The sequence below is a fragment of the Panthera pardus genome, unplaced genomic scaffold, assembly GCF_024362965.1.
Source record: "Panthera pardus isolate Hobbes unplaced genomic scaffold, ASM2436296v1 HiC_scaffold_2, whole genome shotgun sequence".
NCBI classification, from domain to species: domain Eukaryota; kingdom Metazoa; phylum Chordata; class Mammalia; order Carnivora; family Felidae; genus Panthera; species Panthera pardus.
In genome coordinates, this window is record NW_026526765.1 from 41,132,357 (window position 1) to 41,158,529 (window position 26,173).

Genomic DNA, 26,173 nt, shown 5'->3' on the forward strand with positions numbered 1-26,173 from the left:
AGAACTACCCTACGACCCAGCAATTGCACTACTAGGCATCTATCCATGGGATACAGGTGTGCTCTTTTGAAGGGACACATGCACCCCCATGTTTATAGCAGCACTATCCACAATAACCAAAGTATAGAAAGAGCCCAAATGTCCATCGATGGATGAATGGATAAAGAAGATGTGGTATATGTATACAATGGAGTATTACTTGGCAATCAAAAAGAATGAAATCTTGCCATTTGCAACTATGTGGATGGAACTGGAGGGTATGATGCTAAGTGAAATTAGTCAGAGAAAGACCAAAATCATATGACTTCACTCATATGAGGACTTTAAGAGACAAAACAGATGAACATAAAGGGAAGGGAAACAAAAATAATATAAAAACAGGGAGGGGGATAAAACATAAGAGACTCATAAATATGGAGAACAAACAGCATTACTAGAGGGGTGTGGGAGGGGGGTATGGGCTAAATGAATAAGGGGTACTAAGGAATCTACTCCTGAAATCATTGTTGCACTATATGCTAACTAATTTGGATGTTAATTTTGAAAAATAAAAAATAAAAAATAAAATTAAAAAAAGAAAAAAAAATATGACAATGTGAGGAAAAGTACAAGCCCGTGACTTCTAGGAGCCAACCTGGGCATTCCTGCAGGTTATTTAGACTCCTACTCACCACTGGGCCTCGATGTTATTTAACATCAACAATTTCACAGAATGTTAACACCTGGCACAGCCACTCTGTAACCATGATGAATCAAGACAAAGGCAGTACCACTCCATGATCACATCTGAACACAGGCAAAACGTGAACATTATGCAAACTACAGAATACCAGACGTCCTCTACCTGGACTAGTATAAGTGACTGCTGCCTCTCTACCAAGTACAACTTTAGCCTTTGTCTATTCTTCCCTCTTTCAAAATAAGACTTTTAAAGACACCAAAGTGCAGAATGACTCCACTCCTGAGGGCATCCAATTTAGAGGAAAGCCAGTTTTCCTTAAAATTTCCCCAAATTAATTTAAAATCCTAAATCCTATAATAAATCCTTTCTAATATCCTTTTATCGAGCTTCTCTGTGGCTTCCCATGTGGATTTTCATTCTTGATAACAAATCTTATTATTTTTTTTATTGAGAATTGTTTTAATATGAAATTTATTGGAAAATTGGTTTCCACACAACACCCAGTGCTCATCCCAACAGGTGCCCTCCTCAATGCCCATCACCCACTTTCCCCTCCCTCCCATCCCCCATCAACCCTCAGTTTGTTCTCAGTTTTTAAGAGTCTCTTATGGTTTGCCTCCTTCCCCCTCTGTAACTTTTTTCCCCCTTCCCCTCCCCCATGGTCTTCTGTTAAGTTTCTCAGGATCCACATATGAGTGAAAACATATGGTATCTATCTTTCTCTGCCTGACTTATTTCACTTAGCATAATACCCTCCAGTTCCATCCACATTGCTACAAATGGCCAGATTTCATTTTTTCTCATTGCCAAGTAGTATTCCATTGTATATGTAAACCACATCTTCTGTATCCATTTGTCAGTTGATGGACATTTAGGCTCTTTCCATAATTTGGCTATTGTTGAAAGTGATGCTATAAACATTGGGGTACAAGTGCCCCTATGCATCAGCACTCCTGTATCCCTTGGGTAAATTCCTAGCTGTGTGATTGCTGGGTCATAGGGTAGGTCTATTAATTTTTTGAGGAACCTCCACACTGTTTTCCAGAGTGGCTGCACCAGTTTGCATTCCCACCAAGAGTGCAAGAGGGTTCCCGTTTCTCCACATCCTCGCCAGCATCTATAGTCTCCTGATTTGTTCATTTTAGCCACTCTGACTGGCACAAGGTGATATCTCAGTGTGGTTTTGATTTGTATTTCCCTGATGAGGAGTGACGTTGAGCATCTTTTCATGTGGGAAACAAATCTTAAACCCAACTTGTTCAACTCAAGTGTTCCTGGTGGTCTTTGGCCTGAGGGCATTGATAAATGCAAAACTTGAAAGTAGCAAAATATTACTCCTTATTGCTCAAAACATTCTCTTCTCACTTCTCCTTCAAGGCATGGGGAGGAGCATGAAGAATATGAAAATAGGTGATATTTGAACTCTTAAGGATAGGGAATATTTTATTCATTTATTTTTGTTCACTCCTTGACTCATATGATACCTTGTTCCAAAAATAATTTAAAGTGGCTGATAATTGTTCAGTGGATTCAGAGGTAGAGAGTGGAAGACATCTTTCTGAGAATAGTCATATGAAGACAACACTGACCAAAGAGACACCAAAACACAATGGAGTACTCTAAGGTGAGATGACGGTACCCCAAATGACACTGCTGTTTAACAGAATACTCCTGACCCCACAGCTCAGGCTCTCCCTACCTTTTCCTCAACCCAGAATGACATGTGAATCACCAGCTGCCAGGCTCTACTTGACTCCCTACCACCATAAGCATCTTCTTACCTTTTCTGGAGACTCTTCATTTCCACCCCCATTGTCAGTCACTATCCCTTACTGATGGCAAGCTCAGTCTGATCTCAGGATCTAAAAACAAAACAAAACAAAACACCTCATTCCCCCCCCCCCCTTGGTCTTAAGGAATTTAAGAAACTCTAGTTCATTTGTCAGGTAAATCCAAGTCAAGTCTCTCTTGGTCAAACCTAATGATTTTTAAGTAGAACAGTACTATTCTCAAAACAGGCATTTAAAATATATGTGTGGGCAACTTTTGTTTGTCACAAAGACTGGAGTGGTACTACTAGCATTTACTGGGCTAAGACTTTGTAATGCACTAGAGAGTCCCGCATGGTGAAGAACTGACCCATCCGAAATGCCACTAGTGCTCCTATTGAGAAACATCTCACCCATAGATGGAAAGCATCATATCCGGCCTTGCCTCTCTCCACGCCCACACCAGTAATCGGTAATCAATGACCATACACTCTGCTGAGCTTGATGTGGCCTCAAAATCTTTCTCAACATAACAATCCGGGCATGCCTTGCCAATCAAATTTGGCATGGAAGCCAAAGCCTATGTTCCTTGTTAAGACTAAGGGAACTTCATAGCTCTTGACATGAAATCTTTACCTGGTACCTTAGTCCTATCCCATTTCCTATGCCTGTAGCCACGCCTTGGTCATCTGACTGCTCTCCCAGTCCTTCTAAGACAAGGATTCTGTCAGAGAGGTAAGCTCTGTGGTTGGGACCTTGTGCCATCCCACGTCCCTCTGACTAGATGGCCAGCCTGCTAGCATTACCTCTCTTAAAAAAAAAAAAAAAAAAAAAGGCTTGCTCCTAGTGCAGTGAGTGAGCTACACCCTCTAGTGGGGAAACCACATGTAATATATCCACCTTTGGAAGAATAACACCCAAAAGAAAATCCAACTCAAAGTGACTGATGTAAAAAAAAAAAAAAAAGAAAAAGAAAAAAAACAGGTGTGCGTTGAGGGGAATTTCTATGGCTCCCGCACCTGAAAAGTCCAGAGGAACCTCTGAATCAGGCATTGCTAGATCAGAGTCTCAGAAAAAGTTGCCAGAAACATTAAAAAAAAAGTTGCCAGAAATTTTTCTCTCCATTTTTTTTTGACCCATCTGTGCTTTCCTTGATGTTGTCTTCATTCTCAGATAAACACTGACCACCACCCCAACCTCAACTCAAGGCAGTTCTAGAGTTACAGTTTCAGTAGCAGAGTTTCCCTTCCCTAAAACTTCTAATAAAAGACTTAAGTCTTGTTTGACTCGTTGAAATAAGATTCGTGACTCAGTCTACAAGCTGTGGCTACAAGTAAGCTTAATTCTTATTGGAATGGACCGAATTATAAGGCATGGCAGGAGCCAGGGGTGACGCAGCCCCACTATATGGACGAGAAGATGATAAAGAATTGTGCCCCAAAGTTGGGAATATTGAGGTACTATCGCCAGGATAAATGAATGAGACTCAAGCAAAAACAACGGATGCGTTGACACTATCCTTTCTGGATGCCATCTTTCTCTCCCGAGTCTGAGGTCCTCAGTCCTGTCCAAAACTCAGTGCACTTTTTTTTTTTTTCGCCTTTACTACAATTAACTATTTAGCATTTTTGTATCACAGTAACACTTTACCATCTTGGTAGAAAGAAAGGAAATGTCACCTAGAGATCTAAGCCTTCTGGAAAACATGCTTTCATACTCATACAAAATGATTTGACTTCCCATTCCACAAACCATGGGAGGTCTGGTAAGAGGACCCTAGGACCTTTATGTTCTTCCTACTTGCTCTGTATCCTAATTTTGCAGAATTCTCCATCAGTCCCTCATTTTGCCTTCTGATACTGACGTCTCACCCCCTACCACTTTGGTGCAAGTTAGACCCTCCCCACCTTCCTTCATTCCACAAGCACTTTCAAGGCGATTTGGGGTAACAAATGTTTTGTGAAGGTTTAAGATAGTAAAGGAGGACAATGGCTAGCAATCAGAAAATTTATCAGGATTCTTTTGGTTAAGAGTGTTAAAACTCCAGCTGCAACTTAGCTTAGGCTAAATAAGAAATGTGTGGGCTCATGCAATTAGGAGGATTCAGGGTGGGTCTTTTTAAAAATATTTTCTTTATTTTGAGAGACAGAGTGAGCAGGGTAGGGGCAAAGGGAGAGAGGGAAAGAATCTTTTTTATTATTATTTATTTTATTTTATTTTTTATTTTTGAGAGAGAGAGAAGCAGAGAGAGGGAGACACAGAATCTAAAGCAGGCTCCAGGCTCTAAGCTCTCATTACAGAGCCCGACACGGGGCTTGAACCCATGAGCCATGAGATCATGACCTGAGCTGAAGTCAGTCACTTAACAGACTGAGACACCCAGGAGCCCCGAGACAGAGAGACAGAGAGATAGAGAGAGACAGAGACAGAGAGAGAGAGAACCTTAAGCAAGCTCCATGCCCAGCGCAGAGCCCGACATGGGGCTGAATCCCACAAACTATGAGGTCATGACCTGAACTAAAATCAAGATCTGATGCTTAAATGACTGAGCCACCCAGGCGCCCCCACCCCTCCCCAGGGTAGTCTTAATTCATGGATAGCCACAGACTTAAACAATACCAAGAATCCATCCATGCCCTCTGCTAGCCTTTAATTACACGCTGGTTTCATCATCTCCCACAGACTCTATCTACGTGAGGAGATAATGGCTGCTACCTCCCCTGTCATGTGTCCTTAGAGTCAAAAGGAAAAGGGTTGGGGGTGGGAAGCAAGGAATGCTGGGACCCAGTCCTATCAATATGCAATTACAATCCCCAGATATGAGAAATCAATTTTTTTTATGTGATTAAGTGTCTGATAATCCCCAAAAGATGAAATGTGAACATAAAAATGAAGATAAAATTATATCTATATTACTATTTTGTGTTAAAAGTCTATAAATAATTGGCATTTAAACTATTTGTCATATTTTAAGAAAATCTAGCATATTAAAGAATGTGATGGATGAACCTTATTCCAATTTGAAGTTTTTAATTGAGTATTGATTTGAACTTAGAATTTTAAGTTGAAAGAATAAGAATTTATTAAGACTGCAAATATTATTAGCATTCTGAGAAGTTGTCATTTGTCATATTTACGATGTTTATATAAATTTGTTTATTAATTTATATATTAACATATACTATATATAAATATATAACTATATATATTTACATTTTTGTAAGTTGTTATTTGCCATATTTATATGTTTAATTGGATAGAATTATAACATTTATTTGGAAAGGTTTTGTTTGCCAAGCAATTGAAGCACTTAAAAGGAAGACTTGAGTATATTAGATTTATCCATGCATTCATGAATTCCTTCATTCAACAAAACTTACCGTGTGCCCACCCTCCATGTGTTTATTTTTTATTTTTAATTTTTTACGTTTATTGATTTATTTTTGAGAGAGAGAGGAAAAAAGAGAAAGAGAAAGGAAGGGAAAGAGAGAATCCTAAGCAGGCTCCACGCGGTCAGTTGAGCTGAAATCAAGAGCCAGCTGCTTAACCGACTGAGCCACCCAGGCACCCCCTGATGTGTTTATTTTTGAGAAACGGATTCACCTCTATGCTTATTTGTCTGTCTTCCCTTACCATACGGAAGGGTGAAACACACCCACTTGTCATCACAATTGTTTCCTTGCTCCTCGTCCAATGCCTGGCCCCAGAGCAAGCACTCAGGAAATACATACTGAATGAATGAATGAACTATGTCAGGACCAAAATGCAATCAGCTTTTCAAAACTACAACTGTTCTCTCCCTGTTACCTTTTGAATCGAAGGACCATTGACTTCTGTCCCAGTATTGGGTTCACCTAGATGGGCCCAGCTCGCTGGCATTTTCCATTTCTTTCCTTGTAATCCTGAGTGACATTCACCTGCTGCCTATAGGGAGGTAACTTGTTCATTCAGCTAAGATGAGGGGGAGAATCACAGGACAGGCAAGGGGAAACAGTGAGTCCTGTGTGCAGCTGGGACATACTATCTGTGAAGGGAAACGAGAATGAAATGGTAGACTACAACCAACGTGTACTGGGCCTTGGATGTCTGATTAACAAGTCACATATGCATACTCAAATTCAATCACAAAGAAGCCATTGACATAATCCACAGGATACTTTAGGAAGATCAATCAGATTGCCACTTGGAGAAAAAATTATGACTGTACAATTTAGTAATTAGGGATATGGGTTTTGAAGTCAGCTCAAATTTCACAATGATTCTTTGCAATTTACTAGCTGTGTGACCTTTAGCAAAATACTTAACTTCTCTGAACCGGAGTTGTGTTACTTATAAAATGGAGTAAGTGATACGTAGGCCCCAGAGTTCATTGGATTAAATGTGATGAGGTACTTAAATGATTGGTACAGTGACATTATGATTAAAAGAATCCAAAACCTAAACCAAAACAAACACAATAAAAGTAAGACTTTGCAGGGGAGAGGCTAGAGCCAGGATGATCAGAGACACAATTAAGAAGTAGTGACACAGAAGCCCATAGGGGGTGCAAATGAGGTGTCTGCAGTCATTTCCAGTGTAGCTGCAAAATGCTTAGACTCACTCAGTGCCTGCTGTGCTGCTGGGCATCGTGGCATTCTCCTGAACTGTTCTTTGTACATGATGTCTCCCAGCCTGCCTAGGAGCAGAGACTGTTTCCTGGTCCTCTCTGCAGCCCTGATGTCTTATTCCCAGGTCCCATGCAGTCTTTAGTAAATGTTGGCTGATCGTAAATAGTTTTTGACGTTTCACTTTTCTGAAGAGGAATTTCTTTACTCTCATATCTAGAGATCAGGCTAAAAGATCTGCACTAGATGTAGTGACAGGGAAAACACAATACGAGTCATTGTAAGAAGAAGGCTTGTTGAGTTTCCCAAGTTTTGACCTTAATCTTTACACTTTCCTGTGACATAACTCTGATCTGGTGCAGTTTGGCCCAAATTAAAAATAAAAAGCAAAGGCTTTATTGCTTAATGCTTAACTCAGAGCTTATGCTTACAAAAGCTTCCCATGCAGGTTTTTCCTTCTCCCTCTTTTCCTTCCTTCCTTCCTTCTCATTCTTTCTTTCGTGGTTTGTTTTGTTTTGTTCTGGTTTGGTTTGGTTTTGCCTAATCTACCACCTTGTGTTTGGTTTTGAAATTGCAATTCTCTATGCACATACCTATGTGAAACATCCTTTCATAGGCTTTCCTTATTAACTTGGGAAAGCGTAGAATGCTTTGAAAGTGAACTTCAGAAATATTACATGCTAAGGTTCAGCACTTGCAACTTCAACTATACCTGAGAAGGAAAAGAGGCCTCTGGACAATCAAATAATACCAGGTAAGTTTTGTGGAGTTTTTGCTGCATGCCAGGTACTGTTCTAAGTGGATTACAAATGTTACCTCACAAAAACACAAACGAGGGCAAAGATATGGAGAAACGGAACCCTCGTGCACTGCTGGTGAGAATGTAAAATGGTGCGGCCACTCTGGAAAAACTAAAAATAAAACTGCCATATGATCTAGAAGAGATACTTGCTTACTTACGTTTACTGAAGCATTATTCACAATAGCCGGGAGGGAGAAACAACCCAAATGCCCATCAATGGATGAATGGACAAACAAAATGCAGTATATACATACTATGGAATGTTATTCAACCTTAAAAAAGAAATTCTGATAAATACCACATCATGGATGAACCTTGAAGACATTATGCTAAGTGAAAGTAACCAGACACAAAATGACAAATATTACATGATTCCACTTATATTAGGTATCTAGAGACAAGAAGTGGAATGGTGGGCTGGTGGGGGGGGGGGGGCAGCGCAGGAAGTTGTTTAGTGGGTATAGAGCTTCAATTTGGGAAGATGAGAGAAGTTCTGGAGGTGGATGATAGTAAGAGTTGCACAAAAATGTGAATATATTCTTTTTTTTCTTAAGTTTATTTTTATTTATTTATTTATTTATTTATTTATTTATTTATTTATTTAAATGTTTATTTTTGAGACTGAGAGAGACAGAGCACGAATGGGGGAGGGGCAGAGAGAGAGGGAGACACAGAATCGGAAGCAGGCTCCAGGCTCTGAGCCATCAGCCCAGAGCCCTATGCGGGGCTCGAACTCACGGACCGTGAGATCATGACCTGAGCTGAAGTCGGACGCTTAACCGACTGAGCCACCCAGGCGCCCCAAAGTTTATTTATTTTTGAGAGTGAGGGAGCAATTGGGGTAGGGGTAGGGGTAGAGAGAGAGGGGAGAGAGAGAACCCCAAGCAGGCTCTGCACCATCAGTGCAGAGCCCAAGGTAGGGCTTGAACTCATGAAACTGTGAGATCATGACCTGAGCTGAAGCCAAAAGTCGGACACTTAACCAACTGAGCCAACAGGCACTCCAAAAACGTAAATATTCTTAATGCCACTGGACTCTACACTTAAAAGTGGTTAAAATGGTAAATTTTATGTTGCATGTATTTTTACACAATTAAAAAAAAAACAAACATGTAGGGGCAGCTGGGTGGCTCAGTCAGTTAAGCATCTGACTCTTGATATCAGCTCAGGTCTTGATCTTGTGGTCGTGAGATCAAGCCCCACATCAGTTCCATGCTCAGTGTGGAGCCTGCTTGGGATTCTCTCTCTCTTCCTCTCTCTCTGCCCCTCCCCTGCTCATGCATGTGTGCATTCTCTCTCTCTTTCTCTCAAACTAAGTAAATAAACATTAAAAAAAACATGTAAAGAATCATTCATGTGTAGACTCAAAAACCTGTACTGCTGGGTCTACCAGCCCTCCTTTCTGATACTTGTGCTAATAAAATCTACATATGTTCCCCTCCCCAAATTAAAAATAAACAAATGAGGTGGTGTGGTAAATTAAAGATGGCCACAAATCCTTTGCCACTCCTTCAATTAAGAGGTAGAGTCTCGGGGCACCTGGGTGGCTGTCGGTTAAGCGTATGACTTCAGCTCAGGTCACGATCTCGCAGTCCGTGAGTTCGAGCCCCGCGTCGGCTCTGGGCTGATGGCTCAGAGCCTGGAGCCTGCTTCCGATTCTGTGTCTCCCTCTCTCTCTGTGCCTCCCCCGTTCATGCTCTGTCTCTCTCTGTCTCAAAAATAAATAAGCGTTAAAAAAAAAAATTTAAAAAAAAAGAAGAGGTAGAGTCTTATTTTTCTTCCCTTGAATTTAGGCTGGCTTAGTGTCTTCTTGACCAATAGACTGTGACAGAAGTCTGGGATCCAAGGCTAGATCTGGGATCTAGCTGCTTAGAACAGCTCACTCTCTGCATTTTCTGTCTCTGAGAGCTCCCTATCAGGGCTCAATGGCTTTGTTGTGAGAAACCCAAACTAGAAAAAGAGACCATGTGCAGGCCCTCTGATGCAGAGCTCTAGGCAAGTCCCTACATGGCTTCTGGCCTGAATTGCCAATAACGTGACATTCATTTGAGCCTGAAGCTAACTGCAATTTCAGTTAACGTCTGACTGCAAGAGTATAAGACGCCCCAAGCCAGAACTGTCCAACCAAGCCCAGTCAATCCACAGAATCATGACAGATCATAACAAGTTGTGTTAAACCACTAAATTCTGCAGTGGTTTGTTATGTAGGTACTATAACGATGTCCATTTCTACTGGAGAAACCTGAAGCTGAGAGCTGAAACACTGGCTCAGAGTCTCTGTGCCAGTAAGCAGAGGAACTCACACTTGAACGAGATCTTTCTAAACTTCTAAAATTGTAAAGCCTGCATTCTGACCAGCACTGAATACACAGCTTCTCAGTTGAAACAGTTGTAAAAAATGATATGCTTCTCAAAAAATCCTGTTTAAATTCGTAGCTGAGCTCTACCACATTACTCAACTCCAAGGGTAATGTGGATGACTCCGATGTGCACGGTACCCTCCTGCTGTTGTGTTACACAGGCTCCATAGCCATGAGAAGTGGCCCTGAACAAACCCTGTTCCCTCTCCCCAACCAGGGCTTGTCCTCTTAAGTGTTAAACCTTCTAACAAATGCTAGGCCCTTGTCTAAGGGCCTAAGAAGTTTCAAGGGAGAAGAGAGGTTGGTGCTAGAACCTACGAGACTATGAGAAGTAGAGGCATTTGGAAATTTAATTAAAAAAGAAAAACCTTTCAGTGGTTTAGGGCCATTGAGTGTAGGGCAGATTTCCCTGTAGAGGTCAGAGCACCTCTGAAAATGCCACTGTAGGAGAGCAGGGCACACTAGCTCAGGACTCTAATAAAAACCCGTATCACTAAGGAACAGAAAAATCTTGGAGCTGAAGGGATGCATATGTTCTACCTTCACATGTTAAAACTTAAACTAGTTTTAAAAAAAAAAAATTTTTTTTTTAAATGTTTATTCATTTTTGGAAGACAGAGACAGAGCATGAGCGGGGAAGGGGCAGAGAGAGAGGGAGACACAGAATCAGAAGCAGGCTCCGGGCTCTGAGCTGTCAGCACACAGCCTGACGCGGGGCTCGAACTCACGAACTGCGAGATCATGACCTGAGCGGAAGTCGGTCGCTCAACCGACTGAGCCACCCAGGCGCCCCACTAAACTAGTTTTGATGTCTAATTATACACAGCAGGCACTCATAGCACCCAGAAAACATCTCTATTCAGCATTTATGTAGTCATGCTTTTGTCTCCTTTCTAAATTTGAAGTAGGAAACAATCTTATTTGTATTTCTAGTCCCACCATGGTACTTTTTGCCACAGGAAGAATGCTAACCAAAAGAAGGAGTATATTCAAATAGTCATCCCATTTGCACTGAAGTAAACCTTATTGGATCCCTTGTATCTATGCCGGGCTCAGTGCTAGGCACTTCCATATAGGATTCCTATGTTTTTCTAGACAATCCAGAACACCGAAAAGGCCACGGTTTGTGTTAGTGTTTCAGTTCAAATACGAAAGAAACTGACGGAAGCAACTACTTTCACTTACAGGAAGAATGCAATACGAAAGCCGGGATTAAGATGAACAGTGTACAAATAGAACGAGGTTTTGTTTTTTTCTTCCCAGAGCCCTAAATCAGGACACACGGTTTTAACACATGGAATGGCACCCAGCAAGAACGGTGTCTGCCAAGACAAGCTGAAACCTGTGATGCCAAACCGTAGTAGGGAAAGAGAAGACACCAGGTTTGGTATTAAGAAAAGACTAGCAAGGAGCAGGGAGCCCCCCACCCCCACCCATCCCAAGTTTGTTTACCTTGTCCATCTTCAGTGCTTTCTGCAGCAGAATCGTCTAGTCTGCCCCGTGTCTGGTCAAACTGCATCTCCTACGGTTTCAACGCACACTAGCTTTCCTGAAAGGTTATTTGTATCTATTGTAATGTAGGTATTTTAGTTCATTTTAGTCACATGCATGCAGAGGCAAGAACGTGGGATCCGGGAGGTAAAAAGTTGGGTTTCAGTCCACTTGTGTGATATTAACCTCTCTTGAGGGTAATTTTCAGCCATTAAACAAAGACACTGATTCCTGCCCGTATGTGAGAGCGCTAGGCAGTTCTTAATGAGACACTCATACGCGACCCTTTCAGAAACTGTAAAATACTGTTCATTATGTACAGAAACAATGTCCCCAAGGTAGAGAAAAGCTAATTTAAAAGTAACATCGTTAACTTTCCCCCACAACTCCTCCCACCCTCCCCCGCCGGCAAAAAAAAAAAAAAATTTAGCTAGACGAATTCTGGAAAATTCTCTATTGGAATGCACTCGTTTTGCAAATGGCAACACGAGGTCCAAAGGCTTATCAGAGACCGCCAGGCACGGGCAGAGCGACGTGCAAACCACAGAGTCCTGACGGCCTCCCCCGCGCCCCCCGGCGTCAGACTCTAGGCGCTTCCGGCGCGGCGACGCCGTCCCGGTAAAGATGGACTGACGCCAGCGCCCTCACAAACGGCCACGCGTAACATGGCTGCCGAGACTAGACGCCTGCGTCCCACACCCAACATGGACAAGGGGAGCGAGCCCAGCCCCGGAAGGCAACCCCCCGGAAATGTCTGAGCGGCGGCGGAAGCGGAAGCGCCGCGGCGGTGGGGGCCGCGGGAAGTGTCTGTAGCGTTTCTCCCTCCCTCAACCACAATAACAGGCGGAGGGCCGGCGTAGGTGAGGCGGCTGTCGAGAGGGCCCGGGGACCGGCGGCGGGCCGCAGAGCCGGGGGTGTGGGCGGCGGGACGGAGGCGGCCGGATAGGGCTCCCGGGCTCCCGACCGCCCGGTCTCTCGGTCTCGGGCCCCTTTCAGGCCTAGAGCGTCCCGGAGAGCAGGGATTGGATTTGTGGTGCTTGGCCTTGTAGGCCCTGTTTGCGGGGCTTGCTTACCTTGTCCACACCTGGCCCAAGATTCTAGCCTACAAAATTCTCTCTGGGTCTCGATTTCCTCAGGATAGGGGCGGACTGGGGGGTTGGCCTGGAGGACAACTTATGGGACCCCCATCCCACCCCGGGTGTCACGAATTCTACGATTTTTACGTTGTCAGTGTTTCAACCGGTAAATTAAGGAAGCCCTGTAGTCAGCGTACTGAGGGGGTGTCCCTGAGCAAGACGCAGTGAATACGTCTTTGAGAGGCAGCCAGCCCTAGGATCAGGAGCCTCAAATTCTGGTCTTACCCCGTCCACCGACTCAACTGTGTGACCTTGCCCAGGCCCATTACTCTCTCCGTAGCACCGTTTGCTTATCTGTCAAGTGAAGGTGTTGGTTGCCTCTGATGCTTCTCTTAGCTCTGAAAATCAGATTCTCAACTCCCTTTAAAGGAGTCTTTCCTTAGAGACAGACCTGAAAAGCTTGTCTTCCCTGTCTCCTGTATAGCCTGGAGTTGACTGATAAGAGACGTCTACCGTGTTTTTTTCCAGACACCAGACTGGCCGAGGGCACCTGGGTGCTTAGGAAGGCTCTTGTGCAGTGGGAAGCTCTGTCCTGATGGCTTGGGTCTATGCATCTATACCCACAGTGTGAAAACACCCCTGTGCGAAAAACGGGAGACCTCGTTTATTCTCTTAAAGCTGCTATTAACTTGCTGGCACTTTGGACAAATTCCTTCTGACTCTCCTCCTTCTGACTTGAGAGTTCTCATCTGGCAAATGAGAGCGTAGGGTTAGGTTACTGGTTTGTAATCCTCTTTCCCATACTCTGAGCATAACTGAAGAGTAAAATAATGGCTCTTGTAAGGCCATGACTTTCTGGGAGAGGAAAGAAATGGGGTATGGAAAGCTACACATTGTGTAGTCCTATAGATTCTAATAGGATCTGCGTCTGCGCTTCTAATTTTTAACTTTAACTTCTGACAGTTTCTGGTTTAGGTGATCCCTAAGGCTCATTCCCTGCTTTTAGAATTTGTAGTGCTGTGATTCTTATGTTCTCTTAGGGCAAAGAATAACTTTTTCGTGTGTGTTTGTTTCAATGAATGTGTGCCTGGAGGTACACACTTTAGTGGAAAAGATACTAAGCCATAGCATAGGAAAAAAGAAAAAAAAAACTCGGTTTCAGTAAGGTGAAGTGACATAGTAAAAATAAAATTGGTCTTGCACTGGAGTTCAAGAACCTGTATCCTTGCTTAAGCACTGGTATTTTCTGACTTTGTGTCTTTGGACAAGCCAGCTTACATCTCTGGGCCTCACTTTTCTTTATCTGGAAGATGAAGGGTTGCACTGGATGATTCCTAGACCCTTTTGACACTATAATTCCATTTGTGTTTGTTTTCGGACCAGCTTGGTGGGTGTGGTGTGGCATTTCTTTAGGTAAGAGAGACTATCCTAGGTAGTAGACACAGAATGTTTATGATGTTAGGAATGGGGTCCTATTAAGTGATGCGCAAGATTGTTTTGATACGAGCAAGCTGAAGCCAATAAAGAAAGGCATTAGAACCTGAAGGGCAGGAAAGCTCCTGACCAGATGGGATGGTTGAGGACATTGGGAAGTTTTAAATGGGAGAAAGGTATTTTTAGTGAGGGCAGTGAAGACTAAGACTGCATTCTAAGGCTACGTTTCACGGGAAGAACAACTCTGTCACCATCTAGCACTTAGTAGGTAGTAAGTGAATGAGGAGATAGATGGATGAATGGATAGCAGCAATCAAGAATAGAAGGAGTTTCAGGGCGCCTGGGTGGCTCAGTTGGTTAAGCGTCTGATTCTTGGTTTCAGCTCAAGTTATGATCTCAGAGTTTTCTGAGTTCGAGCTCTGCATCTGGCTCTGCACTAACAGTGCAGCACCTGCTTGGGATTCTCCCTCTCTCTCTCTCTGCTCCTCCCCTGCTTGCGCTCTCTCTGTCTCTCAAAATAAATCGATTGACTAAAAAAACTTTTTTTTTTTAAAAAAGGAGTTTCTCCATAGAATTCTTATTTAGATACAGAATGAAGAATTGGTTCAGTATTAGGAAAATTTTATAGAAGAAGAGATCTCTTAAGTTTTCTGTTTAGTTGTAAGGCAAGTTGGTTTATCTTTGCCCTGTCCAGTGTGTTAATAAGAGATAAAACACATACCCGGGAGGGCCTCGTGTGATCTGAGGAAAGGAGTAATTAGTAAAGTCAGGGATGGAGGAGGATGTTGGCGAGATGGTACAGGTATAGGAAGATTTTTAGTTGTGACATTTAGGGAGTGAAGGAGTGGATTGATACAGGACTTTTATAGATACCAGCAACTGTCAGAATTGTGAATAGTGTTAAAATCTCTCCAGAGGTTCTAATCCTTAAGAGAGGATTAAAAGGAAAAGAACTTGATTTTGCAAGCAAGCAAATGTTGGTGCTTCCCCATAAGAGGTGGAGATAGCCTTGAGGGTCAAGGATTAAAAGAGAGGGGTAAATTTGGGAGCAAAGAGAATGAACTGAATTAGTAGAGGGTAGTGTAGTTCTGTTTGGGAAGAAAGGAGTTTTGAACCTACCGGCTGGAAGAAGAGCAGACCTAAGAGAAATTGTATTACAGCAAGACCCCTGGCTTAAAGAATACACACAGACAACTCGGGTTTACTACTTGGAATGTACTTGCACCGCCAGGATGAAAAAGATGCTTCTGGTAGCTAAGGTCTGCTGAACAGCCAGCCACAGAATATAGCATCCCCAGGACTGCTGAGAGGGCTGTTGAGTGGGAGCCTACGTTAGAAGGACCACAAACCCTGATTTGTGGAGGAGGGTTCGGTCAGCAGCATTTCTGTCAGAGCGTCCAGAAGCCCATCTCAGAGCAGTGGCCAGGCTCTGGAGTGCAGAGAAACAGCCGAGGTACGGAGCCTGACTTGATGTAGGTGTAGTGTCGGCTGGGAAGTCCGAATCCCAGCCTGAATCCTGACACTTCATACATATTCTGGGGCCACTGACTTCTCTTGCCTGGTTCTGTTTGTCCATCTGAAAATTGAGGGAGCTGGTCTTAGGTAGGGACCTCTGGGTGAGCTTTGATGTGTCTGTGAAGTCCCCGAGATTGCATATGAAATTCATCATGCACCAGTCTGGGTATGTTTTATTTTCCTCCTGGGGAGAAGATGTGCAGCTTTCACCATAGTCCCAGAAGGGTTTGTGACCCACAAAAAGTTAAGAGCTGCATGACCAGGTGATCTCTGAGGGCCCCTTCAGCTTTGACATTCTGGGATTTTGTACTTCTGTCAGAATGACATTTTAAAGTCTGAGCCTCCAGAACTTGCTAACCCTAGAAATAACACCTGGTGCTGCAAAATATATTCTTCACATATGGTTACTCACCTGTTACTTATACTTCCCTCTCCCTTACCCTCTGTGACTCTTCTGCTAGGCCCGCATCATTGCTTCATCTTTACCTACTGTTGGTAATAGGATTTTCCCTCCTTTCCTCTTTTCCGTTTAACCTGCTTCTGCTTTGCACCTTTCCTACCTCGTTGAGTTTCTCAAATGGCAAATGACGATATGTTGGCTATAGGGGTAGGAGGAAACCCAAGACGTGGAAGTCTAATTTTCTATTCTCACTTGCTTTTATCCCTCATCCCACTAAAAGAAAAGCAATTAAGAAGAGAGAGTGCACCTACAAGAGAGACAGCATCATCACTTGGATTTTGCTGGTCTTGCATGGTGTTTTCTTCTCATACGGGGATACCAGGCCTCTGTTTCTCTCAGCATAGCCTGGCTAGGGATTTCACTGAAATGGAAGATGAAGCCAACCTTCGTTTAAATAATTTTGTTGTCCTCTGTAGAGTTGGAGTGGTGATAGTACTCAAAATAAATGAGTCCTTTAATGAGGAATCTTTTTATCTCCTGGATATTTCTAGGGGCACCTACTTGGAGGAGGAGAGGACTGATGGCTTTCCTCTGGCTGTGGGTCCTGACTGTTAAGCCCCTGGATGTAGGATGGAGATCTTATCTTTTACCCTAGTGTTCATCTTCACGGGTCCCCCACCAGAGGCTTAAGGCAGGGGAGTCACTACTCCACCTGCTGTCAAGTAGGTAGCTGCATGACTAAGTCTTCAACTCTAGGCACGATATGGAAAATGATGTACATAATTTCACCTAAAATGTTGTTAATGCTGCTAATTTAGGCCCTTCAGTAGCTAGTGTTAACGCATACTATAAGTTAAATAGGTTTTTGTGGGCTTGCTGGGCACCTGATCTCTGCATAATGTATGAAATCATACCTGTGAGTAAGTATTTTTTTCTGAGTTCTAAACAAGTGAACTTCTATAAACTCAAAGTTAAGGTGCAGTCTGTTTCATTTAAAACTTCAAGTGCAGGTTGTGCACTGAGGCTACTAAACCTGATTCCCACAAAATCACAGCTTGCAAAATAATAGGGAACAGCAAAAGGTGGAATCATAAGAAGAGGGTATAAATTGTTAGTGGTGTGGATTTGGTAGAGAAAAAAAAAGGGCGAGGAAGGCTACGAAAGATTTGTACTTAAAGGATGAAAATCAAGAACAGGTATTCATGAAAGGTTAGAGTTGTCCAGATCCTTAAAAGTGAAGCATGTGCTAAAATATAATAGCTGGGAAATTCATCCATGGTTGGGTTGGTTGAAACTGGTTAATAGTCTCCTTGAGGCATTTGTAGGTGCAGATAGCTATTTCTTTTGTGTTTAATCCTATGGATTAAAATTGGACTGCATTTTTGTCAGGGTTAGAAGCCCGTTGCTAAGATCATTGAGTGCTGCCATAGCAAACAGAGTGCTCATAGGACCATGAAATGGTTCTTAGCAGCCTTGAAGCTACTGGATGCCTCTGGAATAATGGAAAGAATGATGGATGTTCATACATCAGATATTTGAGGATTTATTATGAGCAAAGACTTGTCTTCACCTAGAAGTAGATTTGAGGTTCTTTTCCTGGCAGAACCGTGGCCAAGAAAATACTATACAAGTTTTTATAGGAGAAGCATATGCTGAGTGTCACAGGGAGCTCAAAAGAGGAGGTGAGTAGTTTTCACAAAGGACTTAACCTTTAAGCTAGATTTTGAAAGCAGGTTAGTGGTGTCTTAGGCAAAAAATGGGGAGGGAAGGACCGCTAGTCAGAGTTAATAGCTAATTGGGAATGAAAGATGAATGTTTGGGGGCCCCGAGGACATTGGTGTGGCTGGAGTGAGTGTCCTGAGGAACAAGGGCTAAGGATTGAAAGATAAGACTGGGAAGGTGCTGTGAGACTAGATGGGAAATATTTTATCCTATGCAAACTAGGATTCCTTGCAGGCTGATATGGGTGTTTTTGTTTTTGTTGTTTAAGAGGTATAATATACAAAACAAATTAAATTTTCAAATAATGGAGAAGAATATGGAAAGTAAAAATCTCTTCCTCCTTTCGTAACCCTCTGTTCTCCCCAAGGGTAACCACTGTTATTATTTTGTTGTGGGACCTTCCAGAAATGTCCCGTGCAAACACAAGCATATTTGTCCGTTTTCTCTTATGCAAATAAGGTCATACTTTCTGCATAACCTACATCTTGCTTTTTCCACTTAATATGCAATCAGAAGAATGTTTTTAAAAGCTCATTCTGCTTTCAACGTGGAGTATGATACGTTAAGCATTTATTCAGCAAATTACTTACTGTGGGCGTGCTGTGTGGTAGGCTTTGCTCCAAGCTCCAAGGAGATCATTGAGGAAGCCATTGCAGTCGGCCAGGTGAGGATTGATAGAGCCCTGAAGGCCCGCAGGCGGGGTTGCAAGAGCAGTATTTGAGACTGATTTCAAGGTTTCTCATTTGAGCATCTGGTAGACTAGAGTAGGGAAAGCAGGTGTGTGTGTGTGTGTGTGTGTGTGTGTGTGTGAGTGACTGAACATGTTTTGGGTTGGGGGGTGGTTGTAGTTGTGGAGAGAGTTCAGGTTGGGCATAATATTTCTGAAGGATGTTCAAGATCCTGACATGAAGGTTTCTCATAAGCAGAGGAAGTAAAGGTTAGAGCTCAGGAGGGATAGCAACTAGAATACTTTTGTTTGTTTGTTTTAAGTGTATTTGTAGTAGAGGAAGCCCCAAGAATGGATACAGTTGCCCCTGGGAGAAGAGGATTCTAGGGTGAATTGGCAAAGGAGACTGAGGAGTGGTCATGCAGGAATAAAGATGATCAAGAGAGTATTACTTTGCGGAGAAGTAGTCACATGATGAGAAGTTTTCGTAGACACAGTGGTCAGCACTGGCCCATACTACAGATGGGTCAGGTGAGGGGAGCACGGAAGAGAGCCTGTGGGATTTCATGACGAGGAGATCAAAATAACCTTAGAGCGGTTTCAGCGCTGTCGTGAGATGGAAAGGTTCATTTTGCCGGAGAGGGGGCAGTGATAGAAACAGACGAGTGTATTTATAACTTTTTTTCTGTGGGCAGTTCTCAGTACAAACTTTTCTGTCTCCAGAGGTGTGTTAGCCAAAATGGGACGGTCAACATACAAATAAGCTTTTGAGAAAGCAAAGGAGATGTCATGAATTGAGAGCATGGTAGCTCATGCTCCTACTCTTTGCGGAATCCCTTAGGTCTGTACTGCCAGTTGCCTGTTGATACTCATCCACACAATTGTAAAGACATGTTGTTCTGGTTTCCTAGGCCATGGCTGAAGAGGCAACAAATTAGAGAGGGATTAGAGGTAGGGGTGTGTGTGTGTGTGTGTGTGTGTGTGTGTGTGTGTGTGTGTGTAATGCAAGGGGAGCAAGCACGCTGCTAACTGCCAGAAATTCCAGGTGACCTTTCTGTGAGGGAAGAGACCAGAACACACAGAGGCACAAGAAATCTTGAGGATTCGCTTAGCCTTGTAGTTTGCTCCCATTTACTGGTAGAGCAAAGGGTCCCCAAGAACCCCACAGACTTGCATAGTCCCTGAGGAGAGGCATCACGGAATCCTATTGATAAGCTCAGGTCATCAGGAAAAGGTTAAGCTTTTAATGAGTCTACTTTGTAGGAAAATAGAAGCATGCAGTCCACTTTAGCAAGTTTTAATAGTAAAGGATTACAATTAGGGAAAAGGAGAAGGTGGTGCACAAAACGGAGCAGTTACTAGAGATCCACTGATTTGGAACTGCACTTCTGTGCATCACTGTGGCATGACGAAGGTTAGGCTGTGATCTAGAGTTCTCTGAGTTCGAGTCCAGGACGTTTTTGAGAATTTTGCCAATGATAATTGATAATGCTATTTAAAGGACACTATTTTCACATGGTTCCCTCTTATCCTGGTCAGCAAAATAAAACAAACCTCTGGGTGCTTGCTCATCTGACTTTAATTTGTCCTCCCGCCCCCCACCCCATCCTCTCCTTTTCCTCCCTCCTCCCCTCTCTTCCTTTACTAAAGTTTATTTTATTTTTGTTTTATGAATTTTTATTTATTTTGAAAGAGAGGGAGAGAGAGCACGTGTGTAAGCTCACGTGGGGCAGGGGCAGAGAGAGAGAGGAAGACAGAAGATCGAAAGCAGGCTCCACACCATCAGTGCAGAGCCCAACGTGGGGCTTGAACCCACGAACTGAGATCATGACCTGAGCCGAAGTCTGACGCTTAACCGACTGATCCACCCAGGCACACCCCAAAGCTTATTTTAAAAACAAGTGAAACATACATTTGACACAAAAGTGAATTAACCTTTGCTCCTTAATGTTTACAGGAGAGGAAAAGGGTGGTTTTGTTCTCTCTCTGAAATTGCACATAAACAGTGTTTAGATTTTGAGCAGAAGGTCTGTAATTTTTATCAGATTTATGAAGGGTTCTGGGACCTACTTGTGGAGTCTAATCCCCTGACTTTATAGGGGGGAAAATGAAGAATTTAAAAGGTGACTCAAGTTCATAGAAGTAGTTTGGCAGATCCAGGACTAGAGCCCAACAGTCCTCTTGTACCTTCTGTGTGAGGGATGGTCCTAGGGTTGGGAGCTCTGTAATTGGAAGGAGTTTTGTTAACCTAGTTTAATGATCTTAGCTTAAAGTGGAAGAAATTGATGCTTGGGGAGACTGAGTGAATTAGCTAGGAAGGAACAGAGTACAGAATAGAATGTAGAATCCTGATTCCTTGAATTATTTTTGCTCGTTCTAAATAATGCATTTTTATATTCTCTGCTGCTCTTCAGAAAAAGATGTTCTGTGGGTTTTGTGTAATGTTTTTATTAATTTGAATGTGGTCTGTGGGTACCCTTCTTTCTCTTTTCAAGTAAGCATGGTTTTACAAAAGTCTGTTTTATAGGGATAATTTCTGAGTTTGGGTTTGGTGTGCTTTATTTAGTCTATTCTCTGCTTGCTTTCAGGTGCTTTGCAGTCAAGTAACCAAGAGGGAAGATTTGCTCTTTGATACTGGAGGTAACATAGCAATGGGTCCACGAAAGAAAAGTGTTAAAACATGTCTCATGAATAATGAAATCCCTGAGGAAACCATACCCGATGAAACAAAGGATTATATGAATCAACTTTCACATGAAGTGCTTTGTCATATTTTTAGGTAAGATTTTGTTTGGTTGATTTTTACCCACCTAGAATGTATAAGTAGGAGCAAATTCTGGAGCTGCACTCTCTATGTAGTCACTAGCTACATATGGCATTTAAATTTAAATGAAATCAAATTAAAACTCCAATTCCTCAGTTACATTGGCCCTATGTGTCTCGTAGCTACTGTGTAGGACAGCGTAGACATTAACGATAGAGATAACTTTTGTTGCGATAAGTTCTGTTGGACATCCATTCTCTAGACTGTGTTAACATTCCAGACTTCTTGGAATTCTTATTGACTGATTTGTTGACTTTTGTTATTACAGTACCATGTGTGTACAACATAAGGCAGTGTTTCTGACTTTTTTGACTACAAACCACAGTGAGAAACATTTTCTTCATTATGCACATATATGTAAGTGATTGAAATAAAAGTTTCATGAAATAATACCCATCGTTACTATATGCAGTGCACACATTAAAGTTGTTTTGTGGTAAAGTTTTTTTCAAAAACAGATTTTTTGAGTATGTTATTTTCCAGACTGCATTTTAACAACAAAGAAGTGAAAACAAAAACCTGTCATTCCAGTTTCCCCTGATTGCTTCTGTCAGTCACTGTTCATTCAGATAAACAACCCTAAGACACCTTGTCTCTGGAGTTGGAGACCTGAGTGTGAATCATGAGTCTTTGATTTACTTGCCTCGGACCAGCAATCAATAAAGATGTTACTGTAAGCATTCAGTGAGCTGATGCTTTTAAAGCACTCAGCACACTGCATAGCATAAGCGCTTAGTGAGCATTAGCGGTTATGTTGTGTTCTGCCTTTTTTCATATTGCGACGGGGTCTTCCTAATTAGCATCTTAGTCATTGACTATGACATGATAATTAACTTCTCCCTTGTGGTCTGACATCTGGGTTGCTTCCAGTTTTTTTCCTTAAAAACTGCAAGGGAGTTTTCCAAGCATTTGGCTTTTCCGTTGTTTTATTTACCTTCAGGAAGTTTCCATACATGGAGTTCTTAGAAATGTTTTGAATTTTTAAAAATTACTGAATATTTGCCGATTAAGAAGTTTGGTTTTGTTTTTTTTTTTTTAATTTTTTAATGTTTATTTATTTTTGAGAGAGACAGAGTGGAAGCAGGGGAGGGGAGGAGCAGAGAGAGAGGGAGACACAGAATGGAAGCAGGCTCCAGGCTCTGAGCTGTCAGCACAGAGCCCGACGCAGGGCTCAAACCCACGAACTGTGAGATCATGACTTGAGCTGAAGTCGGCTGCTCAACCGACTGAGCCACCCAGGCACCCCGAGAAGTTTTAAAATAATGATAGCAGAACTACTGTAGGGAACCACAGGTACCTTATTTTTCTTTTCTGACATGAATTTGTATTATTCTTTATCTTCCACAGATTGTTGTTGTGTGACACTGTAGTTTTGTCAGTTCACTTCTGTCTGGGAATAGGTAACCCAGAATAACAGAATTTTTATAATGTAACAAAAGGATGCTAAAGTTCATTTGGCAGAAAGATGTCTGAAGTTTTTTCAGAAAAAGAGCCTAACCCTGCCATATGTACATATATAATCTAAAATATACAATAATTGAAGATTTGGTACTAGAGAAATAAATCACAGATAGTTGGGTGATATATATATGTATATACATTATATATATAGGTATATATATGGATTCAAATATATATTCAGATCTAGTTTATGATAAACTTGGTATTCATATCAGTGAGGAAGAGCTGAGTCGATTCTTCAGTGATGATGTCATAACCCAAAAACCATTGGAGAAAGTAATGAAAGTATGTTCTTCTCTCCCTTATCTGACAACAAATTCTAAAGGCATCAGTGAGTTAAATAATAACATTGTTAAAATCCTGGAAGAAAGCATAGGTAAGATTGTTTCTAGGAATATGTGTTAGATATTTGTTGAATAATGGCAGAACATATAAAAGAATTGGACCATATTTTAAGTTGAGAATGAATCAGATAACATTTCGCAGTTGGAAAAGACTATTCAAATGGAAGAAATGGAATCAAGTGTCACATCTCTTCTAATACATTTTTTTTCCTGAGGGCAAATATGATGTAATCTTCATGTGATCACTGATCTATTTGTATTTAAAGGGATTGTAATATTTACCTAGGCATATACTTTGGATAACAATCAGTGATTTGAGGCAAAAATTCTTTAGTGTGTAACTTGATTCAGAAAACAAATTGAGTATTTTTCATTGTTTATAAAACGTGGAGTCCTATTGTTTCTGAAAATTATCCTACTTATATCTGAGTTTTGGAGGCTGTAAGTTAGCTGTAATGCTTGTGTGTGTGTGTGTGCGCGCGCGCGCGTGTGTGTAAGTGTGTAAAATAAGGTTTGATTTTATTCTCTTTAAAGAGTTTAAAATGGAAGCGGGAGAGTCCAGAGGTGGAAAAAAAAATGGAGCAGAGAAATACTCAGCAGACACACTTAGACTTTTTTTTTTTAGAATTAGCTTAATATTTAGGAATTAGAGTCAAACCCAACTGTGTTGACATCCCTGCTCTTCCTTCCTCTTTCCTAGCTGTTGACTTTTTGCAGGTTAACTTTTGTGAGTTTGTTTTCCCACTTGTAAAATAGCACCTCCTGTACCAGTGGGAGTTCTAGCAGGAAACGGTACATATACTCAGCCTCAGAATTTGAAGCTCATTTAATGAAGGGACGATTGAGAGAGGTTCATAAGTGGTGAAGAGTTCAACTAGGCAACTAGCGATAGCAGAAAGCCTTTGCCTATCATGTACTTTGGCCAAAATCAACTGCTAGCCAGAGTGATAGGGAACCCAGCCTAGCAGAGAAAGAAAGAAAAAGGTTGGGGGAGGGCAAATGAAGAACAAGCTACTTTGTAAAGTCGTGAAACAGTGACTACGGTACAGTGTCTGTGACATAATGTGAGCTCAATAAAGGGTAGTTTTTACCTTTTTAAAAATTTTCAATAATTTTTACTTATTGATTTTGAGAGAGAAGGGGGGAAGGGGCAGAGAGAGAATCCCAAGCAGAACCTGCTTGGGGCTCCATTACATGAACCCATTACATGACCTGAGCCGAAACCAAGAGAAGCTAAACTGACTGAGCCTCTGTTTCTAGCTTTTTTTTTTTATTAATTAATTAATTAATTGAGAGAGAGAGCAAGCAGGGTAGGGGCAGAGAGAGAGAGAGAGAGAGAGAGAGAATTCTAAGCAGGTTCCCCATGGCCAGCACAGAGCCCGATATGGGGCTCAAACCCACGAACCATGAGATCATGACCTGCACTAAAATCAAGAATCGCACACTTAACAAGCTGAGCCACCCAGGCGCCACTTTACTTAAAAAAAAAAAAAAAAAAAAATCCTCATCATCATCTAGGTGTGCATGGAGAGGTGTTTAGGAAGAGAGAAAGATGAAATTTTTTGATCTTTCAAAATGCATATTGCTATTACTGAAAACAACAAAAGTAGAGGTTAGTTGAAAAGTTTCAGGAAGGAAGAGATAGCAGGGGAAGTTGGAAAAGAGGAAATTGTAGTTGAGATGAGGTGTTCTCATTTAATGCTTATGCAATACTTTTATCAGAGTGTGATCTAAAAGGTAAAAAGATATAGGAAAAAAATGGTATACTGTAAACTTAGTATACATATTGTTGATGGAGAAAATCGTAGAGTTTCTGGGTGGTGTTGAGGGAGCATAGAGGAATTTTTTTAGCCACTACAGGAAATGGATTCTGTAAAAGCTATAAACTTACATTGGCCAGGTTCATATTGATTAGTTCTCTCTGATCTTGTTCATGTTCCCTTATCATGAGGCCTGGAGATGCACTGAAATCTTTTTTCTTCTTCTTTTTTTTTTTTTTTTTCCTTGAGATTTTCTTGGTTTGTGAAGACTTAAAAGGAGAAAGGCAAGTTTTAGCAAACACCCTTTGGAGGGATCTCAGTACTTTATTTGGATGCTTGAGTATTTGCGGACTCCTCTGTTTTTAGTGAAAAGCTTTAAGTGCATGTTAATCTTAAAACCCTGTAAATATTCCTAAAGTCTTATTTGAGGGGTTGGAGAAGGAAAAAAAGTAACCTGTTGGTGAGAGGAAGTACTTATCCACTTGATAAATATGAGTTTCTTTCTCTCACAAAGGTACCTCCCTCTGCAGGATATCATGTGTATGGAATGTCTTTCCAGGAAGCTAAAAGAAGCAGTGACCCTATATCTGAGAGTGGTGAGGGTTGTGGATCTCTGTGCAGGGCGGTGGTGGGAATACATGCCAAGTGGTAAGTGGATTTAGCCTGTAAGGTACCTTGGAGTCCTACTAGAAACTAATAATATTCCCATCAAACATTACTTGTCTTAAGATAGGTAATCTAACTCACCTCGTAGGTAGGGAGGCAGAATCTTATCTAAATTACTGAGGTTGGTTTGGGTTGATAAAATGTGTTTTGCTTGAGGCTTTACCGTTTTAGTTCTTTAGGGAGCTATATCAACCTGTTCCACAAGTATATGATTGGAGAATACTTATTTAGCTGTTAATTCAATACATGTCTATTATATTAGACAAAATGTCTGTTGTTCTACGATGCAGGTTTTCATAGTTTTTCTATACCCCTTAATGGCATCCTCCGGTGAAACAAATATTAATCAGTTTTTGTAAAGCTGCTCCAGCAGGCCACAGAAATTTGCACTTCTGGAGCTTTCATTTCTTTAGCCCTTGAGACTATGCTAGGTCTTAGAGATTCTCAAGGCATAATTCGCCTTACAGGTGAAGATTTCAGTTAGTGGCCTGACCACAAAACAGACCTCAGGTAGAGACCAGATAAGAAAATTGATGACTTTAGTTAAGTAGAGCACATCTGAAAGGGAAGAATTAAAATTAAGGGCCAGTCAAGGC

At 41.7% G+C, this 26,173-nt stretch overlaps 2 protein-coding genes across 9 annotated transcripts in view; one reads left to right on the top strand and one right to left on the bottom strand.

The window, feature by feature from the left end:
• LOC109275917 (sperm-associated acrosin inhibitor-like) overlaps window positions 1-12,273 on the bottom strand; it is a 116,566-nt gene extending 104,293 nt beyond the window's left edge. For both annotated transcript variants that reach the window (XM_053907006.1, XM_053907001.1), the window contains exon 1: window positions 11,670-12,273. The gene's annotated coding sequence lies outside the window, so the exon portion shown is untranslated. The remainder of the gene's footprint in view (window positions 1-11,669) is intronic.
• Window positions 12,274-12,443: 170 nt separating this feature from the next.
• FBXO38 (F-box protein 38) overlaps window positions 12,444-26,173 on the top strand; it is a 56,001-nt gene continuing 42,271 nt past the window's right edge. For 2 of the 7 annotated variants that reach the window (XM_053906992.1, XM_053906996.1), the window contains exons 1-3: window positions 12,444-12,568; window positions 21,111-21,301; window positions 25,426-25,559. In XM_053906992.1, the coding sequence (XP_053762967.1) occupies window positions 21,174-21,301; window positions 25,426-25,559 (262 nt within the window). In that variant the 5' untranslated portion in view covers window positions 12,444-12,568; window positions 21,111-21,173. Of the gene's footprint in view, window positions 12,569-16,726; window positions 16,856-19,433; window positions 19,474-21,110; window positions 21,302-21,614; window positions 21,704-25,425; window positions 25,560-26,173 lie in introns of those variants that run through there. The other 5 variants (XM_053906993.1, XM_053906998.1, XM_053906994.1 and 2 more) reach the window with 5 other exon arrangements.